Below are 27,504 nucleotides of genomic sequence, written 5' to 3'. Positions count from 1 at the left end.
ACATTACTGTCTGCTTTTAGAGTTTGAGCCATTAAAATTCCCTTCAACCAAACTACTGCATATATGTTGTTTTTATGTTGTTTTGTGCCCCAATCAAAACAGAAATGAACACGAGTGCATCATCTCTTATCTCAAGCTCAACCTGCCACGTCTCTATATTTTGACCAGACTTCTGTGAAGAACACACCTACACTACTCTCTCTCAATAACCAAAACCCCTTGCTATCTAGACTGCACCCACGCTTACCGAGCAATCATCCTCTTCTCTCCCTCTTCACCCTCCTCTACTCTCCCCCAGGCTTGCAGACAGCCTTACTCATTATTCACCTCATTGTGGCTGTAATCGATAGAGAGAATGCAGTGAAGAAAAGAAAAGCAGATAGATGGTGAAGTTATTTACCATAAAGATAAAGCAGAGATTAAAAAAAAATACAACCACTTACAACGCAGTTGAATTACATATTTTAGGTACACAGATACGGATGTTTAAATAGCACTGACATGAATGTGACGTGGTGCGATTCAGGAGTAGTAAACAGGACAAGTGGACATCATGTGAAGGAGAAGTGCAGTTCACCTGATTACTAACGCCCCATATAAAACTGAATCATGTGAATGCAAGGGTGACTGGCACAAAACACAAAAATAACATGTCCCAAATCCACTGTAAATCTCACAAAATGTAAAATCATATATTAGGACCCATAATAACTTAAACAAAGACATACGAAACCAGATGCCTTTAAATGCACAACATATAACTAATCACACTATTGTTCTTTCCTGTTGTCCTGATGGCTTTCTAGTTTCAGGGGTTTCAAGAGGAAAATACTCCACAAAATATCAAGATACATATATTTTACAACAAGTCTTCAGTTTGGATTTCACTGTCTTTCCAGTTTCAATGTGAGCATTGACCTGATGACACCACTTTGGCAGAAGAGCATCAGCAGCCACGTTGCCTTCTTGAACAAAGTCTGTGTATGTACTCTTTCACTTCTATACAAAATGCATTAGTCAAGTACTCCAGGAAGAAAACACACATTGCTGTGCACAGTCCTGTGTGTAGTGGGTATTTGCCCCTGAATGGCCTCCGTAGCAGCACTTTTGTTCGAGGCTGGCCGTTGTGGACTCAGAGGTGTCAGAGCTCTATGGCTTCTTGCTGGAGCAGGACTTGCAGCACTGCTCTCCATAGAACTTGTGGTTACAGACGCCGTGCTGAGGGACCAAGTGGCACCAGCTGAAGTGATCCACACAGTGTTCTTCTGAAGAGAAAACAAAAAGAAGCAATGCTATTATACATATTATAAGAATAAACATTAACTTGAAGATATGAGAATAAACAAAGCAAAGAAAGTAGCAAACCAGAAAACATTTGACTAAATTATTGCTAAACTTTTTTGTTTTTCAGTTCATTCAGTGACTAATTAGTTGAACACCAACACACACAGTGCTAATGTCAGCATGTTAATATGCTCCCAATGGCAATACTAACATGCTGGTTTTAAGCTGTGTATAGGCCAGTGTTTAATGATGTTAATAACTGTTACACACTTTAGTGTGATGGCCTGCTAATATAAATGGACTGATACTTATACAGTGCTTGTTATTGAAAGCCATTTACAAACACTCGTTCGTACAGCATTTAATTCTATGCCTTTAAGCACTTTTTAACTATCATGCACACAATCATACTCTGATGGATGCATCAGGGGCAATTTGGAGTTCACTATTTTGCTCAAGAACGCCTAAACTGGAGGAAATGAGGACTGCGCCACCAACCTTCCAATTAATAGTCCAAATGCTCTCTTGTCTGAGTCATCGCCACCGAAAAGGTGAGAAATGGTTCAGCTCCTTAACATGCAAAATACTAACAAACTGAAGTGTCCTACACATTAGTGTGTTGGCATGCTAACTAATTGGTTTGCCATATTACTTTGATACAGTATGATGCTAACTCTTGCAAACTCTTGGGCTGCTAGTCTTTGAATGAAATCTCAATAGTAAATCTCCTCCATGTCTGTAATTATATGGTCATCATTTAATGATGCTGAATAAATTTGTTCTTTGCTCCCTCGGAGAAATATACCTTTCAGTGCTGGTCCAGCAGCTGTGACCCGGCTGCTAGAGCGATGTGCTGGAGCCGGGGGAGCAGCCGGGCAGAACTGCGTGTTGCATGCCCTAGAAGTGACAGGCCTCTGGTGTGGCAGGCAGCCAGCTGCGGGGCGACCTTGTCGAAGACATTGGATGGATCGAGTCTGGACTCCTCCGCCACAGGACACAGAGCACTGAGACAAAGGCAGGAGAGAAGAGGCAGTGAGCCAAAAAGAAAAGAAACAAATGAGAAGAAGAGATACAAGAGGAAGCACAGTCATACAAATAAGAGGGGAAAAAGTTTGAGAGAGGAAAAGCAGCTGTAATAAAGGGATAAGGGGAGGGAGGGGAAAGAATGGAAGAAAACTCTACGCAGAGACAAAGAACAGATGAAGAAAACAAACAACCCTAACACCATGTACCTGCCCTGCAGCAGGTGTCAAGAGATATCTTCTCTGGTGGAATCATACAAGGATCACAAGCTTGAGATCAAGCAGAATAAGACCTGCACTATAAGAGGTTGCCCTTAAGACGTTTTGCATAATAGATGATGTAACACATAGTCGACACAACCGTACCCCAAAAGACTCTACATCTTTTGGCCTATCCCACATATCCACAGTTCCACTTCTGGCTAAGACCTCTGCTACATCTGTAAACTTACATCACCTACACTGTATAGTCTGCCACTTAGTTTTCTTGGGGGGGGGGGGGGGGCACTTGAATGTGGTATTATGACAATTAGTAACAATTAATGATTTATGCAAAAGACTCAGACTGAAGAGAGTCTCTTAAACAAAAGCGAAAAAATGTCAATTCAGAGACAGTGAAATAGAAAATAAATCAATTTTTAGAGCTGGTGTACATATCACCCGAGTCTAGAGTGGTGTGTCCAACCCATTCATATTAGAGTGGACACAAGTTAAAGCAAGTTCAATCTGAAGCCCACTAAGCCATTTCAGTATACCTACTGCCAAGGCAGCATTCCATTTGATATCAGTGATTTGCATGGCAAGGACTGAACATGCTGGGTACTGTTAACAATAAAAGGCTGCTCTAGTCAATCATCTGTCACTTACAATGTGTGCAACTTATAAATCTTTACTGTGACAAGTACTGTGACAGAATAGTTCAAAAAGAATGAAATCAGGTTTTGAGCAGTTCTTACACTTTTTACATCAGTATCACATGCCTCATGACATAACCAATCAGAGTCCGACAATGGCAGTCCGTGTTTAGTCCGATTTAAGTGAAAACTGACCTAAGACCAACTCTGTGTGACAGTCGAGGGCTCAGGATGTGTTGCTGATGTGAGCTGACCCATAGAGGCAGTAGTGCAACATGGGTCAGTCTGAATAAACTTTAAAGGTAGATAAAATAACATTTCTTGACACGATGTTTAACAAATGGATATGAAGTGTCCCTTTTTATATTTTTAGCAGTGTAACTTTAACACATCAAAGCTGTAATCATACTGTGTCATATAAGGTAGAAAATCTTCAAACTGTGAGATTTTCAGCTTGATGTAGATAGCATTTAACCAAAGCACAAGAAAATCTACCTGCTGCCAGGGAGAGGCGTACCAGCCTAAGACCACTACGCTTGAGGTCGTTCTTCCAGGGACCACCCGAGGGAGCTCTGGGCATGGACCTCGGTTGCATCCTTGCTGAAGATCCACCAAAGGTTTGGCTATATTCCTGCACCTCCGTATAGTAAACGCCACATACCTGTGCAACGAGAGGACAGGCTATCTGCTCAAAATGACTATTCCTACAGAGCTTCTCATTTGAAAAACATTGAAATTCTGACTCAGATGATAGTAAACAGATGGCACAGTGGGGTCTCAAGTATCTGTGCAGATCTATTAAAGTATGAGGGATGTCTTAGTGTGTAGTTGAAGGCACATACCCTCCCTGTGAGTCTCTCTCCCCACAGTGAAGCTCTCTTTTCTGGATGCCTGAGCCACACGACCTGGAGCACTGAAACAGAGTGCAAGCAGGAGGGACAGCTTTAGAAAATGAACTCTGTGAGTGGTTGTAAGTGATGGGATGGTTCCTGTAGTTACAGACACCGCAAGCTCATTTACTGTTGTAGTTAAGGAGCAAAAAAAAAAAAAAGAAAACCCTGATATGCTTTACTGTGTATTTTTCAGTCATTATATATGATGAGCAGACAGTTTGTGTCACCTGTGTGTTTTATCAGCCCGGCTTTCTGCTACAACAGGTAAAAATATGACCATCTTTGGCACAAATGCAGAAAAAAAAATCCTATCTGAACTGACTTCCACAGATTCACCTGGGTGAAACTTCTCAGTATTAGTATCGAGTGAGCCAACACATTTGATCTGTCACAAAGTAGCAACCGCTGCTAATCATTATCCATTTCAGAAGCATGGGACCCCATTAACCACCTATCATTCACACTCATGGCTCCAAGTGTATAGCAAAACAAATATTTACTAACAACTAAGTACTTTCAATGGGGCAAATAAAAGTCACATCACGCAAAGTTTAGTCGAGCAGAAACAATCTATAACATTTCTGACTATACATGTTATACATTTCCAAAACTGCACTTCCTAAGGCTACGGTGGGCAATTTGAACATGCCAGGCAGACACCCTGTTAATGGCTAGAAAAGGTTCAGGGCCTACAAGGTTCAGTACACTGAAGGCTTGAAGAGCAACAGGGAGGATGAAAAAGAGGTTGGAGCTAGATGAGAAGAATATGTGCACAAAAGAGGAGCTTGAAGTTTTTTGGTTTTGAAAAATGAGACTCGTTTTGCTGTCATTTGTGGTCACACTGCTTCTGTCCTTCTGCGCTCACTCACTTTCTCTCTCTTTCACTCTCAGCTTATTTGGCTGTGAGCGGGACCCAGGCAGCTCCCTCTCACACAGCCACAGAGAAGCAGAGTGAAGTGCAAGAGGCTCGAGTATCTCACTAACACAGCCAAGATTTTTCACAGATGTTTGTTTTTTTCACTGCAATTATTAAGTTAACGTTGCTATTTGTAAAAAGAATGCAAAAAAGGGCTTCAGGTGTAGATAATTATTGTACTGTTTTCTTCATCTCTCAATATTCAAACATCTTCTTTCAGCTGCGCTCACCACAGCAGATTGTAAAATATTAATTAGGTCACCTACTGTAATTTGCGCATTGGTAGTATGTACTGATAATGTGTGAAATGAAATGAATTATAAACACTACGGTTAGTTTAATTCCCTGATTTTGGTTGTTGGTAGTTTCTTTGCAGAAATGCATCTTCCACAGGTCACAAAAAGTTAGATGTTCAGTTTTGTAAAATATATAGAGTTACTTATTTCCCCCAACCTGCCTCCTCTACTCCCAGTTCAATTTGTTTGTGCCAGTATTATTTTCAACAAGCGCAGTGCGGGGAAATGAAGCAGAGGAGTAATGATAGTTCCAGATGAAACATGTTGCATTTCATTCTGGTCTATTGAGGCTGCTGGCTGTGAAACTGCTTTCTCTGTTCTATGATAGATTTCTCCCTGTATGATTGTTAAGTGTTTTTGAAAAATGGGCAAGCTAGAAAGAGGGCTTTGTATTCTTTATTCTGAGGGTCCAACATCAAAAAAAAGAATGTTTATTCCTGATGTTTTATATAGTTTCAGGACACTACTTTTTCATCTGTCGCACTGTACCGAGACAGACACACCAATAAGCAACAAACTGACCCACAAATAGAAATGCCTCACTGCGGATCTGAACTCAAAATTCAGTTCACTTCCATTTTTCTTGAGTTTCATGAGTCCTTTTTTCTTACCTCTCCCCAAGGAGTGGGGATCCACTGAAGCCTCTCATTCTTAGGGCAACGCCGCAGGACGCAGGTCTCTTGGGCTTTGGGTCTGTGGTGCTGTCTGCACATGCTGTCGGGCACCACCACAGCTTTGGCCCCTGGATCGGTGCTGCGGCAAAACACGGTCCGCTTCCTCAGGCCACGGCCGCAGGTCTTGGAGCACTGAACACGGACAAGTAGGAAGTAAAAGTCATTGTGGAGCAAAAGTCAAAACTACAGATGATCCTTGGGATATTAATGATTCACTAAGCAAAGGTTTAATGGCCATACACAGATTACTTGTACGCACATACACTGTAACTTATAGTCTTATGATTGGTTTAACCTTCAGCTTCCATCACATTTAAACATTAGGCCATATTAACAGCAGTTAAATCCTTGGCACAGACACTGTTAATGCATTCCTAATTCACCACATGGTGGATAAGCAAACAGAAGGTCACTGGTTTGATGGCAGCACATTATGGCCTGTCATTAAACACAATAAACCAATAACTCTGGGATGAATGTGACCCCAACTCATCAAAGTCCTCACTAACAGCAGACATTGGTTCTGTAAACTCCATGTGAACTGCAGAGAGATGGACAGCAGAGTCGAACTGCCCCACTGGGACTGAGGAGCACAGCCATCAGGGCAGATTATCTGAACACACCGCATTAATTTATTAGAGAACAGACACACACATCTGAGCATCTACACTCACAACTACACACATCCCAGTTGTCCTCTTGTCACTAAAAGCTCCGATTGATCTTTTCAGGGACGCTGGCCTTGTCTCTGCCTGACCGCAAACTGAACTCAGGCTGCTGTTACAAAATAGTGCAAACACACAATTTGAGTGTCCCGAAGAATGATGGCTGAATGGCAGCTGAATGTCCGGACTGCACAGGTCACATCAGCTAAACAACCTGGAACAGTTTACAAAGTATCAGATGTGCTGCCAGGCTATTAATATTGTATACAGGGATATGAGCACTGAAAGGCTCAGGCTATTATGTGATGCACTGTAGATAAAGAGGAACCAGCCAAATCCATCAACTAGCCAGATCATTAAACAATGTAATCAAGACCATGCTTTGCAAAGAAACAAAACAGTTCTGTGCAGCGAATAACTACTCATTGCTTATAAAAGAGTTGACTCCACCTTATGTAGCTGTGTCGTTATTTAAGCATGTGCTATGTTACTAGATGGATACAGTTAGTTCTTAAATAGATATGTCAAACAACACAAAGGACTTAATTTTGACAGGAGGTGAAATATAGAAAAGGGTAAGAATTTGTTTTAATCTGAATTTTTTTAAAACTTTAATGTTCCTGACAAGTGATCTTTCTTTACTAGTAAAGACTATTACATTGTGTAATTTATCTCGTACTGTGTTCCACAAATCCAGAACTTCCTATAAATAGGAAAATAATCTTAATGGGACCCACCTATCTAAATAAAGGCAAAAAAATCCAACAGAGGGCAGCAGAGCATTTGTTTGAGCTTGAGTGAAACAACTGACAGCTTGAAAAGGAAACTCAGTGTATGAGTGAATATGTACCTTCCTAGACACAGACAGGGTTCTGTCAGGCAGAGACATACCAGTGTGCATTGACCACACACTGGTGATGCTTTACTTGCACTTAAGGAAAATAAATTAGCTATGACAGATATCCCTCATAACCTCTAACCCTTTTAGTAAAAAAATAATGACTTAACAATAGAGTAGGCAAAGACTGGGTATTGACACCTATGAGTGAAATAAACTCATTTTTTAACCAAAATTTATAAAACAATACCTAAAGCCTTTTTCATGGTGGGAAATGCACAGGAGTAAATAAAATGTCAGATCGTCTTGGTATAATAATAATGGATTTGATTTATATAGCGCTTTTCAAGGCACCCAAAGCGCTTTACAATGCCACTATTCACTCTCACATTCACACACTGGTGGAGGCAAGCTACGGTTGTAGCCACAGCTGCCCTGGGGCAGACTGACAGAAGCGAGGCTGCCATATCACGCCATCGGCCCCTCTGGCTAACACCAGTAGGGTAACGTGTCTTGCCCAAGGACACAACGACCAGGACAGAGAGCCCGGGGATCGAACCGGCGACCTTCCGGTTACAGATACGCTTCCCAACCCCCTGAGCCACGGTCGCTCTTAATGTGTGTAGAAAAAAGTGTTCAATATTTTGCTAAGAGCTTTCTGAAGCTGTGCAGTGCTACTGTGTTCTAAATGTGATCAGTGTAATGCCATGGAGAGCACAACAGTTTAATTCTTGAGTTTAACATGTTTGCGTACGGACATTTGCTAAGTGTTAACATTGAGTTTGTTAATGGCACTAGATTGACTGTTAGGTGAAGGGTCAGCAGAGTTATTGCAGACTACCCTATGGGGAACATGAATAACAGTAACTAGTGTCACAGAAATCCATTTAGTAGTTGCCAAAATATTTTCCTTAAACCATGAATATAAACCTCATGTGGCAATAAAGGAAAAGGTAGAGGTTCCCAAAGTCATTAGGATTTGACTTGCAGGGATCGTAAATGTCAGTACAAAACTTCATAGCGATTCATCCTAGGTCAACGTGGACTGTCAAAATTAAAAGCTACACTGCTCTTGTGGTTTTGGAATGTTGCTACAAACCCACCTGTGACCAAGATCCAGTGCTCCATTCTGGCGGGCAGGACTGGGTGTGGCAGGGCTGGACTTGGGCCGGAGAGATTACAGGGCAGAAGGAGTGCGCCACCACCTCCTCCCGTTGGTAGGTTACCTTCCTCATGCAGCGCAGTGTCCTGGTTTGTTGACCGCCACCACATGACCGACTGCAAGCACCCCAGTCTCCTGGTGCCCAACTGTGCCAAAAGAGCAGAGGAGATTTAAGAAAACATGGAAGGTTTGCCTCAGTCACTGCTCAAATACAGAAATTGAGTTTTATTTAATTGCATCTTACTTTAGTGCCATTCAGCACAGTTGTCTCACAGAGCTGCATATTCCAAGTTCAAGACCTTACAATATCATAGAAACTGACAATCCCACTCTGTGCTTTTCCCAAGTGCATGAGTGGGAAAGAAAAACTTCCTTTTTACCAATAAACCTCAATTACCCACTGAAATACAAGCTGTCATCGCACCAAACATCTCTGAAAAGTTCTTATTGTTGTGCTTCGTAAAACAGCCCTTTCTACCCTGGTTAAATTTAAAAAATGAATTCATTAAGCTCAGAGCTGGTTATCAGCAATAAAAGAAAAGACAGAATATATCTTCATGTCTCTGCAGTTCGATCAATCTCCATATTTATCATTGTATATGAAACTAAACAGGAAAACCATTTCTATACCTGACTCTTAATGACAGCTTTTTCAAGTTCCTCAAGGCCAACCACAACATGCAACACTTTTTCTTCCCCTTTGGTTTGTTTGGCTCATTTATTTCTCTTTCACCTGTTCACTCTGCCCTCATCTTCTTACTTCTAATCTCTTCGCTCTTTGTCCTTTTGAAATCCTGCTTCACCACTGATGAAAAGCCTCCTGTTATGTCTAAAATAGTTTCTGTCTTGGCATCAGGGCTGTAGGGGGAGATTTCACCAAATGAGTGGTCTGACAACCACAGGCTTAGAAGAGGGAGATGGAGGGATGGGCAGATGGCGCTGTCCAGTTCTGAGAGAACACGCTACCACAGGGACCATTCCTCCATACCACCGACCTGCTTCAGGGGAAGAAAAATGCTTTCATTTTTGTTCAAATGCCACAGGCAAATGAAGCTGCGGGACTAAACTACAATTTGGAAATGGGATAGATGTCAACCAGTGGGACCCAAAAGGAATGGTTTGGGATTTTTTGGCTTGTGGACTGTTTTGCTTTTTCCCCTGCTGTTTTTCCTGGCTTATAAATAACAATATATCATTGGGGGAAAGTGGCTGAAGAGCCACTCCGCTTCACTGCAAACCACCACTGACCTAGCTGTAATTTGTATCTCTAAAATGTTTCATTACCTGAGGTAAGAACAGCACATTGCTGCAAAGGAGGTTCTGAAAAGCTCGACTGTATATTTTCTGGTACTTGCATGGCTGCAGACCAGGTACCACCAGTGAATGGAACTATTCTAATTCTAATATTGGAGCCGTGTGGTTTTCTTAAGATCCTAAGCATAATTATATACCACAATCCAACCTTCTTTAACAAGCTGCTTGTCTGGTTTGCATTTCCCACACATGTCCAGTCCTTTAGCAAATGCATTTACTGTGTCCTTTGTCTCTTCACAAACATTCAGTGAGCTCTAGAAGCTGTTGCAAGTTGAAAAGAGTAATAAGATAAAGGTGCTCTTTTCATGTTGAAGTTATTTTACTCTTAACTTTGCAGTATAGATCCTAAAAAGTGGTAAATATGCCTGGTACATAGATCGTTTGAACTGATTTGTTGGCACTTACAAAACTGATGTTCATGCTGAGTTAAATATCTTTAAAGGAGGATTCTCTTCCTAATTTCAAGCTAGCCCAAATGTTTGAACTGACTTATTAAAATTCTCCTTCCGTCCCCATGTTATGGGAACCTGCTGCAACATCACAGTCCAGCATCCCCGCAAAGTAGAGAGAGAACAGGTCTAAAGCAAAAGAAAGGGAGTAGATAAGAGTGAACGGGTGAAGCTGTGTGTGTATTTTATGTGAGGCTGTGAGCGTTGGGCTTGGGGTGGGGGTTGACTGGCTCTGCATGGCTAGACTGGCCTGGCCCCATGGGAATCCTTCCATCTCTGCACAATAAAACATGGATAGGCCTGTCAGCACCCGAGATACATGTCACAGAGATAAACAGGCACTTTCACATTACCCCTCCTTCCACACACACACACACACACACACACACCCAAACACTGATGTTCACTCACATAGTACACATGCATCCACTTCATTGTCAATTTTTCTTTTCTCTGCTGGGCTCTTGAATGCGTGCCCATACATCCTGGAGGTCTTAATGCAGTCATTAAAGCTTTCATGCTGCTCACTCAACTCAACTTGCTTCCTGTGTAGCATCCATAAATTGGCCCATACTCACAACCATCTGAGAAAAACTGTCAGCTACTGTAGAAAATAGAATCCATGGGTGTCAAGCTTATTTATTTCCCTGCATGGACAGTAATTATTTATACCATTTTCTGCGCTAAGCAAAAAGAGGCGGATGGGACACGCAACAAGGCTGTTTAATAGCTTTCACCGAGATAGCAGAAATGGTATGCCCAAGATTAGGAGCAGGAAATGTCCTCTCGGGTGGTGGGAAACTTAGTAAGAAACAGAGGCTGTATGCTGGAGGTGTAACTGATAGCTGTCTGGCTTATTCAACTCCTGACACAGGAGAAAGTTCAGTCTGGACTTGTTGTAGCATGGCTAATAGTGAACAAAATAACAACATCATTAAGATCAGAGAAGCAGCTTATATTTCTACTTTTAAAGCACGGTTTGGACCAGAAATACATGATTCCAGCATTATGCATTTGGAAAAGGAACTATAAGAATGCATGCTGCCTTTCTATGTTGGCATGTTGCTTTTCTCTGTGTGTGTGTTTGCATGTGCATGAGTGAGTACTCTCTCTGAACCTAAGACACAGTTTCTTGCCTGTTCTTTGGAGCAATGCTGTAAATCAAGCTAGCTCAATTTCCCCGAGCCAAAGCCCTACATACTGTAGAAGAGGGGCCATTTATTCAGCGCTGTTTCAACTTGTTACTCCACTGAACTATCTCCTGTTTTCCTCCTTTGCTTGCTGCATTGGTCCCAAAATGCACTGTCTCCTTTAAAAATGCATGCCATTAGGCTCAGTGTCTAGACCAAGGAGATAAAACACAGCCATGGTTTTGCTACTGAGAAATGCAGGAAGCTTTGGGCTGAGTATATATGAGAGGGTATGCACAGAAATCAGCAGTCGTTCAGAGCCAGCTTTGATGTCTTCTTCCTGCTCTTTAGCCTTCCTTTTCTTTATTTTTTCATCTCAACCCCAATGTTTCCTTTTTAGTTAAATCATTGCCTAAAATTTGTTTCTTTTTTTTGCATTTGCATAATTTGATATTTAGCCTAAAATGTCACAATCCATATTAAAAATCTAAAGAGTTTGCATTCTAAGATGTTGGTTGCTTTTAACTACATTTCCACAATGAAGCCCTCTCTTTTTGTTATTTCACTACAAACACTGACAGAAATATGGACATGACCTCTGTGACTTCAGCGGTAGATTCAGCTCAGATGAAGCATGAGCTCGGAAAGTTTCTTTCTAGTGATCAAAAACAATGTAGCATTTTTTCTCATATTTTGCATTTTTAGGTCTCAGGATCATTAACGGGTTAAAAGGCCATGTTAAAATTGTTTAAACTAAATGGTCTAAATGAAAGAATGAAAATCATCAGGGCATACATGTAGACAAGAGATCAGTTACCAACACTTGACACTCACATGGAGACACAGCTGGAGAAAACACTTCAAGGCAACAAAGACTTATCCAAAAGAGCACAAGATGCAGTGGGCTTTCATGTGTTTTCTCAAAAAAAAAAAAAAAAAGTGGGCCAAGAAAAGACGAGGATAGTGACAAGAAGAACACAGGCTGAGCGGAGTGCTGGCTAGCCACAGCAAATAGACCACAGGCAACCTCTAGACAGCTCAACCACAGTATTTTTGTGTGTGTGTGTGTGTGTGTGTGTGTGTGTGTGTGTGTGTGTGTGTGTGTGTGTGTGTGTGTGTGTGTGTGTGTGCACCTATTAAAAAAAAAAAAAAAACAGCGCCCTAGGTTCCTGAAAATTTGGCAGCATAAAGACACATGCCACATATCCCACAGCCAACTGTACACATAGAAATTCTTTGACCCACACACACTTACTATGCAGGGCAAGGCTGCGTATTGCAGAGATGGGAGCCCAGTGCAGGCCTGGTGTGGGGATTACACATGCTGGAGTTGACCTGAGCCTTCTGGTCCTGCAAACAGATAGCCTTGGTTGAGATACGACCTGATGGAGAGACAGGGAGAGAGAAGCAGAGAAATCGTAATGTGTTTCTTTCAGGTAATTAAGGATCTTTATTTTTCATCCCTGCAATGTGGATGCATTTAAAGTCAAATTTAAATTTTCTAACTGTCATGAATCAACACAAAAAATATGTCTAGAGGTCTGCCGGCTGTCGCAGCACCTAGAGGCATGGCAAATGAAACTACATGTACCTTAAACACAACAGCTATTCACTAACAAGTAAGCTGGATAGTAGCTGTGAGTCTTTCAGGAGAAAGTCTGACAAAGGTGCTTTTCATTAACCTTAGCACATTTCCTGGAACACTGTTCATCAGGGTATTATACACAACACAAAAACAGCCACACACAGAAAAATCAGACCTATAAACACACACACACACAACTTTTCCTTATCACTTTTAGTACATCTGCACATATTTCTGCCTCTCTTTTATTGTAAGCAACTTAGATTCTGTTGCTATGCCATTCAGGCTTTTCATCAGGGGCTGATTTGATGCATTCCAAATCCTGAGCAGATTTTAAAACGCTGGGGATTTTGTTTCAAATTGAGATGTTAAAAGAAGTCTTCTTAGTTTATTTGCTATTTAATTGATGATCAATTCCATCAATTCCAAGTTTGAAGTCTTTGCTGCTACATTGTCAATTAAAGTAATAGCTTGATTTGACTGTTGCAGTTCAGTGGTGGATTTTGGCAAATGTTAATTTAATTTACTTATCCTGTGTACAGAACTCCTCTAGTTTTATCCAGGCATCAACAGATGGACATACAAATAAAAACTGCCTCACCTCCGGCACAGGGAGCAGAGCAATCCGAGCGCACCACACCCCAGCTGTAATCAGGCTTCCTCTCAGTGCGAGGCAAAGTGTACTCCCATACCACACCCGGGTTCTTTCCCTGCAGAAGGATCTATCAGACAAGAAAACATTCAGTCAAAAAAGGTGACAGCTGTGTAGAGAAAGTTTATCTTTTAACCTTTATTTATCAAACTGTAAGTCATCCACCAGGCTACAGCTGCGTTTTCCCAGCTGCTCAAGGGAGTGACACTAGCAACCTTTAGATCCTTCCTCAAAGCTCTAAGCCGCCCTTTGTAGCTTAATTTAGAGAATATAGCATTACTGCATACTAAACAGAAAGGAACACTAAATATTTAAGAAGCTAAGTAAGGCAAATATTTAGCACTGGTTCATCTACATGTCTTTTCAGCACCAAACCCACGTATTCCCTCAAATGTCGACTGATTATTAGACCTCCAGTAATCCATGTATTATGTCTTGCGCATTCTAAACCAAAGCAAATTACCCATTTGTTATGAACCCCACTGTAAGAGACTAAATGCAAGACAACCGCCAATGTGATTAGCCTATTTAGGCCGTTCAAGTTTACTCGAGCTGCTCGACAGACTACCTACTAATGAGAAGATTCTAGAAACCCTACAAAACGCTTTATTCCATTTCTACTCTGAACTGGATGAGCACACTTTTATTTGGATCATATAATGCTCATGCAAGGGACAATTTCCATTTTCTTTTGTGATGTGTCTCTTTTTTTTAACCACGTCCTTTACACAGCCCAGTGATTCTGAGGTACCTTTTCTGCACAAGAGATTTATTTGAACATTCAAGTCAGGCAGAGACTAATGGATGAATGAATGCAGACATGCCCATTACAGGAGAAGCATCAGGCTATCATTAAAACAACCCCATAAGAATTCCCTGCTGCGGTGAAAAGTTTTGCTTGACATGCATTTACATAGTCAGCTCCTAGTGTGTTATTTTAATAAACCATTTCAAAACACTGCACTGGATTGTATTCAGCATAGCTTTGTCTCTTTTGCATCCAACCACGGTTTAGTCCAGGTTGGGTAACTATTACTCCTCAGCCCATTTGGCAAAATGTATTAAGTCCACCTGTGATTCTTGAGAAACATCACAGTCTATCAGCATCTGTGATAATGGATTTTGACAGGTGTATTTTCTTTGGGGTATTTCCTAAAGTTGAAAGGAATCTACCATCAACCATTCAACGCCAAGCACCTCCTGGGTTCAATCCACATTAAACAGCTCTGGGACGCTTCCACTAACTTAAAAATAACCTTCTGATTGTTAACTGTCCAATGCATAAAGTCAGCTATTGCAAGATGGGGGACAAAAGGAGGGATGTAAATCTATGAGCAAGCAGATACCCAATGTCAGAAAAATGTATCCGTAAGTCAGTGTTTTAAAATCAATACTTCAATTTAATTTTAGTTGGGGCAAAAGTGGTTCTGATGTCACATTTTCTACTTAAGATCTTTCTCAACATCTATATGGTGTGTCTTTAGGCTGCATTTTTGCCATCAAGTAACCTTAATTACTACCTACGAGTCAAATCAGCAGTGGCAGACCATGTGGAGAGTGTGTGGAGGACCCAGGTGCGGACACAGGCGAGGAGACAGAACTAACTTTAACAAAAGGCGAGCCTTTATTATGGCTGATATAGGGGCAACATAAAGCAGCAAGGACAGAGGCGAAACTAAACTAGAACCTACACTGGGAAAACTTTGACTTAACTATGACAAACTAGGAAGACTGGCAATGACTATGAACAGGACCTTGTGCAGAGTGCATGACGAAACAATGAAATACATGAATCACTAACAGAAGCATGAACTGCACAAGAATCCTGAAACTACTTAACCTGACACGACATGAGGGATGTAACACAGATGACACGACGACAAACACAGGAAGACTGAGGACTTAAATACACACATGATCAGGGGAAGTGGAGACATATGAGGACACAGCTGACTAGAATGAAACATAATGACAACACAGGGGAGAGAAACACTAATTACAATGAACAAAACACAGACTCTTCCAAAATAAAACAGGAAACACAGAGACATAGACATGACACAAACTTGACAACAGGAGCCACACAGACATGAAACATGACAAGTGGACGCACGGACCAGGGAGAGATGACAAAAGGGACTAAGAAACAAAGGACTAAACTGCAACCTAGAAATCAACTAGATGAGTTAAACTATAACACAAATGAATACAAAAGATACATAAAAATTCAAACACTGGGTCACATGACCCAGCACCGTGACACATTCCTAATTGTTTGAGATACTAAACTTTAGTATCTTGCTAAAGTGATAAAAACTGCAGACTCAACAAAACCACATAAGGGTTGGCCACATTTTAACACCCACAGTTTCTTTGTCCATGCTACCAACACCAACCAAACCCAATGCCATTGAAAAACTGCCACCACTAACCACACAGGGACATTGTGCTTATCCAAGCAAACCAACTTTCTGCTCTTTCACCAAACAACCACCAGTGATGTGAAACAGCAGCTACAAAAACAACTCTGGTCAGAGTTTTTATAGTCACTTTAGTAGAGGACTTAGATGCCCTTGAATTGTTCAAGCTTTCCAAATCACTGATCTTTCTTTCCTAAGAAATGTACAATGTTTAAAACACCCAACCAACCACAGTGTTCGCATTTGAGGAGACAAATAGAAACAATAGTTTCAGACAAACCTACCCACCGCTGCTTTAGTTTTTGATCATTTAAACCCAAAGCTCAACCTTTCAGTAACAACTAAACCAATACGAACAAAAAACAATCACCTACCTACCACTATTCAAGCCAAAATCAACAACTTTCTGCAATCAGTAACAATACCAGCGATAATTTCAATGACTTGCATGCTCCCATTTAATAGACAGAACACACACTGGCCTTGTGAACTCCTTTGTAGTCAAAGCAAACTTACAGAAGCAGCAAAATATTGCCTCAATTTAGTCACAAGACATGAAAACTGACCCAAACTCTACATGAGCCTTATCTGCACTGACACACTAACAGCACAACGCAGAGGGTTTACTCAGGGGGCCTCCAACAGACGTGTTAGTGAGTGCATGTATCATGTCCAAACTGTTCAGACGCACTGGTGATGATACCAGCAGGGCTTGTGACTGTGCTAGCAAATACAACAGATGAGAAGCTTTTTGCAGACGGAAGACATTTTCCTTCTACCATCACATCTTTAACCACCAAATGCAGTTTAGCATCCATTACCATCCATACTACGTTTAGTCTTGTTACTAGTGTCGTTAGCATTGCAAATGTGGAAAGATTCATGAGTGTTTTGGGTCTTACTGGCAATATAGCTGTTTTGTCGTTTACGTATGAGGATGTATTGTAAGTTTCAACTAACATAAAGTCCCTAATTCTTTTTTCCACATAACTTCTGAGAAATCATTGCTCATTAAAATATAGTTTACATGTTGGGAACCTCTAAACACCAAACTGCCAACAAGCCTTGAGTGAATCTGCTATGGCGAAGCAGCTCAAAGAATATGTCTTTTTTGGCAAACATAACAGTAAAGTTTTGAGTGTTTCACTTGCTAAATGTTCACATTATTATTGTTGTGTAACTTGAAATCTTTTAACCAGTATATTTCCTAATGATATTGTTCATATTTTGCACCGATAACTCACCTGGGGAAGTTTTGTTCCTATTTGTTTCAGTGATCAGATTATTAGACATAAGTTTGGGAACCAGGGACACAAAGGAATTCTTTGCATTTCCTGGTGCTAATAAACATACATCAGACAAGGACATGTTACTGTGGCAGATGATTAGCAGAATTAAGGGTTTCATTTTCAAAAATGCTTTAAAATGAAAAGGAAAAACATAGCGAAACAAATATGGAATTTAATTATTAAGTAATAAAAATCATAGCTCAAGATGGTCTTTATTGACTTGAGTTATCCTCTTTTTTTGGGCTTTAGGAAAGGAAAATGTTTATTATCGTCTTTGAATGACTTTCAGTGGCTACAAACATATTTAAGTTGTGAAACTAATGTGTGTCTAGCTTCCTAGAGTGCAACAGCAGACCACAGAGTGTATTGGTTTCACAACCCAACAATCACAGCACTCGTCAAGTCAGCTGGGATGATGATGAATTGCAATGTGGTGGACTCAGATATCAATCTCACAGCGTTTTGTGTTGGACTGGCATGACCCTGCTTCCCATACCACAAGAATGCCAATTCCAGGGGGAATAATCCTACTTGGTATTCACTTAGAGCTCCGGAAGCAGCCATATGTTGTGTCTGTTCCTTCTACCACCTCCTGTGAGCTATTTCTATGCCCCCTTCCCTCATCCTTCCTACCAGCTAAGCAGCTGTGCAGATGTGGACACCTTGTCACAGTTTACTTCACACTCCTTACCATTTGTTTTTCTTTGAGCGCTTCAAGCTGAGTGAGAGTCTGCAAGTGATCCGTGTGTATATCCTCCCCCATGTGCTCTCTCAGATTTTCTGTGACAGCACCAGTTAAATAGAATGTGTGAAACAGATGAAGAGATCTGCGCTCTCCTTCCATCATTTGGCTCTTTTCATTTGCACTTAAAGTCCTCGTGCCCTGACCTTAACTTCTCACATCCAGAGTTCAATTGCAGAATTCTTAATCTTTTAATCTCACTCTGCATCCTCTCTCTTTCTATCCTTCTCCCTCTATCAACCTCTTTCTCCTTTTTGTAATTACAGGACATACTTATAGAGATTATGGTCATGTCATCTGCAGATCAGCTGCAAGCCATCGCCGAGTCCACTGCTGGACAGATGTATGATCAGAACACACAGACACGTAAGAGGAGTACCATCAGCCTAAAAAAAAGGAACTTTCTTTAAATTATCATTTTTTCAAGATAGGGCACATTTGTGTAGTTATTGCTATTATTTCTTTTGGTTAATATGACACTATAGTGAGCCAAAGACAACTGTTTAGACGTAACATTTTATTAAATCTCTTGATCCACATGCAAAGCTTAAAATTACCGTTTCCAAAACGTCTGTAACGATCCTTCGCTGCATTAGAAAACTTTGTACATATTGCTATAGACAGAAATCAGTATGTAAAGTGTGATGGATATGATATGTGACAGATTCATTTTACTGTTTGTGCTGCGCTCACAATTCAAAGCAATTAACCTGCCAATAGCAATGTCATCATAGTCAAAAAACTATGGCTCACATTCCAGCCCACTCAGACCAGCGTGTACAATCATCGTTCAGTTATTCTTACTGACATTGTGTGTGTTTATAGCTTACTGGGTATGTTTGCAGCTAGTTTTGTATACTTTGTTACTGACTGACAACCCTGATGTCATATATAATGTCACTGTCACTAATCTCACGCTCTCATAAAACCATACTTTTTTGTTGATTTTGTCAGAAAATCTGTTCGGGTCTCTGTGATCAGTAGCTCTTGTGCTTATATTGTCAAATATAAGCACATGGATTTTTCAAGAGTTTGCAGTGGTCAGTATTTTAAACATTTATCTATCAGCCACTCAGGTCATGGAAAAATACCTCCCCAGCACACAAACCTAAAATGTTTTCCATTCTCTGGCATCACTCAGGGGATGCTCTAAACATAAAGTGGAGCTGAGGTGGGGTTTTCTCCTATTTTTGTACTTAGACTTGGTGAAGTCTAAGTACTAGGAACCACAAATGTTTGTACAAAATTATTTGCTTATCTATTTAGAAAATGGTGAGTAATTTATATGAAAATATTGTTATCCTGTTGATTAAAAAAAAAAAGAATAGGGAATTGATTTAAAGTTTGTGGAATGTATTTTCTGAGCATTATCTGTACCAAGTTTGATGACAAACCTCCCAACAGCCGCTGAAATGTTTCTCCCTTACACAAAGTGCCAATCAGTCAAATAATCCAGCACTGCTATTCTTTAAGCTATGTCGCCAACCACGACTGAAACTAAGATGCACGTTATGTGTGCATGTCTCTGCACTTCTGCAAGGGTTCATCTTGCAAAAGGACAACAATGTGCTTTTCAAATGCCAACTACAACACAGACTCCACTAAACTGCCCACAGACCAAAGCCTCTTTCTAAAAAAGCTATATAAACACGGATGTTTCCTGATGGCCAAACAAGTAACCATCCAATCCAAGTACTTTGAAAATATCACACTGGTATTCCTGTTGGATTTACAGCCCAATCATTCCTGTTTTAACCACAGTATTGCAGTAGCCCAGGGCATTGAGGGGAGACTAGATTTTACATGAATATCACCCCCACCCCCATGGCAAAAAAAAAAACTGTCTGGCTTTCACCTGGTTTTCACTTCTGTTTTCACGGCTGGAGTTCAAAGGTCAAAACAAAATAAATGCTTTTGCGGACAAAGTTATGTGAGAAAACATCCTACACCTCCCACCAGCATTCACTTAAAACCTCAGAATGACTTGGCCACTTGTTGAATATTAGTTTTGCTTTCAGGAGGATACCTCTGTCCAGCATCACATTTTGCTACTTTAGGACAGGTAAAGACTCGTACTCCCCTTGAAGCTCTGGTTTCTAACACACCACTGAATACAAACATGAAGCAGAAATATGGACCACCACATAATAAATCTTCTGCTTTACTGTGCAGAATATCTCACTCCAAGTAACCATCTGATTTTATGCTTTTCTTCCTACCCACTAAAGGGCCGTTCATGTTGGGATTTTACTTGCTCAATTTGACTTAAATTGCAACGCTACAACAAAGCACAGGGTCTGCATTAACAGCTGTGAATATATGTCAATAGATATGAACATGTGGCTTTGTTTGGACTGGAGTTTGGCAATAGGGTGCCCTGTCTGAATTCTTGTGTATGATACAAGTGGATTACAGAGATCAGTTAGTACTAAAATAGTCCCTGTAGGCTGCTAGCGAGCACAGTAGATGTGTTCAATGTGTGCCCTTTAATCGTTTTCACTGTGACTTAGATAAAAATGTGTCCATTCTTTACAAAGCACCCACCCATTTCTGGCATAATCAGACACCCAAAACAATTAATTATTCACAGAAGATTTGCAGGAAGCTTCAACCAGTCTTTTTCTCCATAGCACCAAACTTCTTTCATCTAACCCTCATCATGTCCAAGCATTAAAAAGGAGGTGCAGCAGATCCGCCAAAGACCCCTGTCACTGTCAATTGCCATAGACGGATGTCACCCAGCAGCAGCGGCTTACTTCAAACACCAGCGTCTCATTAGTCGGTCCAGCAGCATACAGGCTCTCCGGCTTGTTGAAAGAGCGCTGGTAGTCGAATACGGTTCCACCAAAGTGGAACTTCCCTGGCCAGTCCACAGTCCACTCCCCAGTCAAGTAGTACTTCTTTTTCAGGGAGCGGACAGCCAGGTAGCTAGTGGAGACTTCCATTTCCTGAATGTGGATACTTCTAGCCCCAGCTGGAACTGTCACCATGGAGTAGTACTCTGGTTTCAAAAAGAGAAGGAACAACAGCCAACACTAAATCATTATTAGCTATTATTGCTGTTCTATAATCCTGTCATGTTTCATCCTGCTAACATCATCCAGATTTTACCATGGCTTAACCTCTTCTGAGGTGAGTCAGTCCATTATCCAGTGGAATTATGTGCATGTGTCTGTCTGTGGATTTAATTTTTTATCCTTGTTTCTTTGGTTAAGTCTTCTTTTGTATTGTAAAAATACTCAGTGTACGCCACCTAACATGTTCAGACACACTATTAACAAGGACAAACACAATCTTACCGTTAGCCCGGTGTTGCAGAGTGTACCGGCCTTTGAAGAACTTGCAAGTGGAGTTGTCTCCCTTACAAACTCCACAGGCATCCAGAGAGGCCTTAGAGCTAAGAACTTGGTCACAACCTACAGCCTAAACACACACACAAATGCATGTTTGCCATCAGTGTGAATGGAGCAAAATGAGCATGATAAGCTTGTTTCTTGAAGTGCATGTGTCAATAAAATAAACTCTCCAACTATCAACAAATCTATGCATCAAAGGGTGATAACTCAAGAAGAAAGACTACAAGATGAATATCACCTTGACTAGAGAAGCAGCGTTACTCTGAGGTGACAACAATTTTAAAACGCTTTCATAAAGAGCTCATAAATAAAGGAAAACAGAGAATACATTAAAATAGTGCAAAAGTGTCTTCCCAGTGCTAAGTAAGCCAAAGAAATTACTCCAAAAGATTTTTTTACCCTTTTTCCATTTACTCAATGCATTTGATGCAACTGCACATACTGATTATCTACAGACAACTGCACTGTCTTTTGATTCTGACACTAACTGTGCCTCTCATACAACCACTAGACAACAGAAAACATTCACTTTTGGAGTACAGTGAATCCACAGAGCTGATATACCTCACACACTCCATCAATGCAGACATCTTCTTTGTGGTCAGAGCAGGAAGTGCCATCTTTAACTTTGCTGGACATAGCAAAGAAGAAGTCATAGTCTTCTGCAATGCAGTACAGCTTGCAGATGTCTTCATCTGCACAGAGGAGAGGAAGAGAGGTATCATTAAGAATGATGGCATCACCTGTAAAATGCACAAACTGTTCTTCAAGTTTTATTGTCTGGTCAGTTTACAGCTGCAGAGGCTACTGACTCTGCAGGTATGCACTAAGACTGAAACACAAAAGACAGCAACTACAAATGCACCCAGGGGTATTCATATGGGGCTACAGGTTTATTTTGTAGTTCAGATCAGTTATCACAGACAAGTCTCTACAGCCGTCTTTGATTAAAATAAATGACGATGAAGGTGACTTGGCCCAAGGTCCCAGAAGGCAGTTCAGAATCTGTTCCTCTCTAGATCACCCCCCATTCATCTCCAGCTTAAACAGGCCTGGGACGACAGCCAAACACACGGCTCTCCTTCACTGCACTCTCTTTCCCTTGCTCTGTGTAACAAAGCTGGCCCGCAGGCTTCCTTTTTAAATCTATTCTCGGTGTGTCAGAGGGTGCAGGTGGCTACATGTCTTCCATGCACATTACACACAGTGATAGTTTCCTTCAGCTTATTGGCCCTAATCATTGCAGCAGTAAATAGAGGTTGGCATTACAGAAACTCTTTTTAAAAGAGTTTTGGGGAAGCAGAGCGGGTGCAGAATATAAAAGATCTAGAGAATTAAGACAAGCAAACCTGCCCTGAACAATCTGCAATTCTCTGTATATTTAAAAGCTCTGTGGCCTTTAGCCAATGAATATAATGTGCCAAGAATACAGTAAATCACTGTATTTACTCATAATCCACAAGATCTACTGTGTATTTTGTATTTTGTGTCATTTACTTGTGGGGATTGTAAGTAACTGACCACCTACCATCCACTTTGGTGTAGGGTTTCCACTTATAATACCAGCCCCTGAAGGGCTTGCTGTTGTACTCAGCGCACTGTTGGGCACGGAAATCCACAGCATTGGGAGGGCATGGACGAATATTACACAGCTGGTTGAGACGGCTGGGGCCTGAGCAAAACTTGCCATTGTTCTGTGGCCTGGGTAGAAGACGAGATAAGACAGAGAAAAGGGAGAGGAATTACAGGGAAGGTAGATTTGTTTAAGTGCTACAGGACCTTTGGCAATTTATCAACAGCACTAACGTGCCAGAGCAGTTCACGGGAGAGACAGCTGGTCAGTGGAAAAGATCCACCCAAATTTTTTCTTTTCAACACTTCTAGTTCTCGTTCTATTCATATAACTTTTTCAATGAAATCCCTGTACACCTGTGAGAAAGCTGTAAAAGCCATCTTGCAGAAGCAATAATGATTAACATGCAAATGGAGTACATAAAAAAGTCTGTACATTTAAAAGTAAAAGACTATACAATAAATGAATGGTCATTTCTTGTAGTCGAGGAGTTGGATGGGAGATAAATGGTCAGGTGTAAAGACCTTAGCTACTTTAACAAAGGCCAAATTCTTATCGTCAGATGTCCATCAGAATATTCCTGGAAGTATTTGGCACAAACCATGAACCAGGGAAAGGGTGTTGTCCTGGAACAGGTCTGGTACATTGTGACTTCGACTTGCAACTGATAGTATTTCAAGGATCTCTTATTAATGTCTTATTAGGGTCTAGCTGAATAATTTAGGGTGCCTTACATGGTATACTGGTATAATAGATAGCACAATATAAAGATACTGTTAACAGCCCTATGTGGTTTTAAATTGCCGTAGGTGTGAATAGTTGCCTGTCTCTCTGCTTTAGCCCTGGAATAGACCAGTGGGTTTCTCACAGTGAAACCTGCCTCTCATCCACTGTCAGCTGCAATAAGCTCAAGTCCCCGTGACCATGGGTGGGAAAGTAGTTAATAAAATAGTTGGCTGGATGGACCTTCGGAAATCCTGCAGAGTCCTCGACTCAAATGTATCCAAGCTGTTTGGCAGGACGTGAAGGACCAGCAGCACATTAGGCAAAAGTTTTTGTTGCTCAGCATATACCTCAACATATATCACACAATACACATATCTGTCTATTTTAATGTGTGTATTTAAAATATTTTAAAAAGTGTAACATTTATTTATCTTTGAAAAACATCAAGCTAGATATTTACCCATTCTAAATGGTAAATTTCACCAACTGGCTGCTGCCTGCAGCTTCAAGTTTATATCATCAAAAACATGCAGATTTTGTCAGTGATCTCTCTCAGCAAACGGTCAAAAATTCATACTAGCCCATAAAACTCGTCCTTTAAGCTTTGGAAGTTATTTATCCAAGTACTGAATCATTTAACTGAATAAAGTGGGATTTTTAACGCTACTTCATCACATCATAAGTCACATGCTTACAAGCTATGCTGAATCAACAATTTATATACCACATGAATAAAATCAACAGCTGATAAAAAGGAAGTGGCGCTTTAATGTGTCACCAAAATGATCAAACCAGTCACCACTTATTAGAAAACACAACCAGACTCTTGACATTAAGTGAACATCAAGATGCCATGTCAGACTTCCCAGGCTCTCTAAACCCATGCCAGGCATTCCAACACAACCACCAACAGAGAAAATTGAGTTTAGCTGTTTACAGAAGTGCGCACGCAGACACACACATACATACAGAGACTGGAGAACCATGCTGATCAAACACGTCTAATAAAAACAGTTCACTAAGTGTGACAATATAATGAAACACTTTGTCAATGAAACACAAACAGTGCCTAATAGAAACAGTAAACACCACAGGAAAAACTAGATGTATATTTCTTTCGAGTTTTCTGCAGCAAATGAAAATGTCTGTGTATAATGGATGTCAGCAAACAAGACAAGCAGATATCTGTTCTGCCCTGGACTCAATCACAGAATGACTTAGCTGCCAAGACTGATGGAACTCCATTCAAGGTGTGCCTGTGTATATGTGTGAATTTGCTGTGTGCCAAGCATGCATCCCTTGGTGAGAGGGGGATTTGGCACAGGTTTTGCACTCCTGATCTTATTAAGACTTAGCAGCAGACAAATGCAGCCCATATGGTAATGTGCTTACGGCAGGCCAGCGGGGGTTTACGGTGTATACTCCATCAGTCAAGGTCTCATGATCTGAGAATCACATAAGATGGGCTGTTTACTCGAGAAGGGAGTTGAATGCACTTCATAGACTTTGTACAAGTGGCCCCTAAGTTTCACAGCACTCTTTGTCTCTCTTCCTTTTCTCTTTATCATTCTTTCCTCTCCTATCTGGATGATCCAGTATCATTGCAACTGTAAATTTACTTCTAACAATAAGACAGAAACCAGATACAACAAGCCCCAATGCAGGGTCCTTATGACCCTGAAGGGTGTTTAAATGTCCCAGTAGCCTACTAAATCTGCCCAAAGACAGAAGCCGAAACCCCTGTAGTTCAGAGGTCACTATGTCTAGTCTTGTCATCTTTCTGAGTCAACTGCTCCCTCCCTGTCCCTCACAGGACTTCCCTTTCTGCAGTTCACATAAAAAATAGATCCACATTCTGCTGCTGTGACCCCTTTACAAGTCCACTGGGAGATTCCAACCAAACAATGGTCTAAGTACCATCATTCCCTAATCGTGTACCCTGTTGAAATGGGGTGTGCCAAAAAAATGCTCCTTATAAAACCAGGTCAAGATCATGAACCTAATCTCCCAGGCTTTTTGCTAAGGATTAGGATCTTTGATCTGGCAGGTGGTCTACAGGGAATGAAAGAGCAAGGACAGAGATGGAGTGAGGAAAAGAGGGAGGCAAGGGGAGAAGATTCATTTTCCATTTTGGAGCTACTCCTAGAAGGGAAGGCTTTAGTCGGCTGATCGGAAGCCTTGTACAAGCCTGAGCAAAACATACGTGCTTACCTTATAAAATGAATGAGTTTGTGCAGAATCAAATTATTTTAGGATCTGTTCCTGCTGACTGAGGATTCTGTAGCAAGGCAAAGGTTACAAGTGTCAGGGATATTTTCACAAGTTTTTAGTAGCACACCCCCAGACTATCCAGACGGTTCAGTTTAGGGGTAAAGATGATAACAGACACAGGCACTCCAATTCAGGCTAATCCTTCTCGTTCTGCCCAGATTAAGAGCAGAGGGGCCAAAATAATCACAGAGATTACTGGGGACAAACACACTCTGAATATCATGAGTCATGGAGTAAAATGTGACTCAGGGGTACACACTGCTGTCGGGATCAGGCTTGGGTCTGTCTGAATGGCTGAATTCTTTCAGCTGAGGATGGCGATGCATGTGAAACAGTGCTTTATACAGACAACCACAGCCTATTTACATTTAAGGAGTTCTGACAACTAATTGTGTTTATTCTGATAATGATATCATTACATTTCATTAATGGATTTAATGTTTAGCCTTCAACATCTTTCCATCCCCTCTCTGTTTGTCTGACCCCGTAACTCAACGGTTGGTAGCATCAATCCATTATTTTCAGCAGCTTCTCCTACAATGCTTTGCTTAGTTCTACAAGAATGATAAATGAACTTGGCAGATAACCTGACCCTTTTCGGTCTGCCAGTCATGGTGTATAATGTGTATCATATGAGAAGCAGCCTGTCTCTTTGATCCCTCGCAGGGATTAGGAGACGAGTCGGCTGTGATGGACAGAACAGACACATTGGTGACTGCCTGCTGTTAAGTAAGCAGTGATGAAGCCGGATGAGTAAATAAGACACTGTGTAACTCTGTGAATATCTTAATGGACTCCATAATAGAGTTGATATAATGAAATGGGTCAATGGAAAAAAATAAATAAATACATTTTTAAGGAATCATTTGAACACTCGGCTTAAAATTTGTGACATTTAAAATGAAGGCAAAAAAATGTAGTCAGATCGTTTTGATAGAACTGCAAAAATCAAAAATGCAACTTGAACTAGAAACTGATTGTGACAATGTAGTGGAAATCACTGTTTGCGGTTTACTCTGGAGATCATACTGCACAATGAGACATGCAGCACCGTACAGAAAGTTCAGTCCATTTCATTGATTCTTATTTATTATACATCAGCATCACAATACCAAAACAGGTACCATTTCTCCTTGCAGACAACTAGAAAAGTCTAATTGCATATTATTTCTATTTCCAAGTTTGGAAAAACATGATAACTTAATGCTGTTTAATGTGTACAGAGAAAAAGAATGAGACAATACAATGCATTTATCTGGCTTTGTGTGATTTCAGACACCAAACCACCTATTTCAAATGTTATCAGCTTATTAAATCACAATTGTTAACTGTAATCAGTTCTATAAATTCGAATTGTAAGTGCCTCTTTCTACTCACTAGGACTGCACAAGGT

The 27,504-nt window shown here is 40.8% G+C and overlaps 1 protein-coding gene across 4 annotated transcripts in view; it reads right to left on the bottom strand.

Annotated features, from left to right (window-relative positions):
* Window positions 1–382: 382 nt before the first annotated feature.
* adamts18 (ADAM metallopeptidase with thrombospondin type 1 motif, 18) overlaps window positions 383–27,504 on the bottom strand; it is a 51,118-nt gene continuing 23,996 nt past the window's right edge. For 3 of the 4 annotated variants that reach the window (XM_026175466.2, XM_080300426.1, XM_026175482.2), the window contains 12 exons: window positions 23,070–23,242; window positions 22,106–22,236; window positions 21,485–21,608; window positions 20,942–21,186; window positions 13,684–13,804; window positions 12,753–12,879; window positions 8,546–8,750; window positions 5,877–6,071; window positions 4,003–4,073; window positions 3,656–3,821; window positions 2,090–2,288; window positions 383–1,265 (listed from right to left, as the gene is read on the bottom strand). In XM_026175466.2, the coding sequence (XP_026031251.1) occupies window positions 1,150–1,265; window positions 2,090–2,288; window positions 3,656–3,821; window positions 4,003–4,073; window positions 5,877–6,071; window positions 8,546–8,750; window positions 12,753–12,879; window positions 13,684–13,804; window positions 20,942–21,186; window positions 21,485–21,608; window positions 22,106–22,236; window positions 23,070–23,242 (1,873 nt within the window). In that variant the 3' untranslated portion in view covers window positions 383–1,149. The remainder of the gene's footprint in view (window positions 1,266–2,089; window positions 2,289–3,655; window positions 3,822–4,002; window positions 4,074–5,876; window positions 6,072–8,545; window positions 8,751–12,752; window positions 12,880–13,683; window positions 13,805–20,941; window positions 21,187–21,484; window positions 21,609–22,105; window positions 22,237–23,069; window positions 23,243–27,504) is intronic. The other variant, XM_026175475.2, reaches the window with a different exon arrangement.

The sequence above is a fragment of the Astatotilapia calliptera genome, chromosome 1, assembly GCF_964374335.1.
Source record: "Astatotilapia calliptera chromosome 1, fAstCal68.1, whole genome shotgun sequence".
Lineage (NCBI taxonomy): Eukaryota > Metazoa > Chordata > Actinopteri > Cichliformes > Cichlidae > Astatotilapia > Astatotilapia calliptera.
This window is presented reverse-complemented; position numbering and strand designations above follow the sequence as displayed.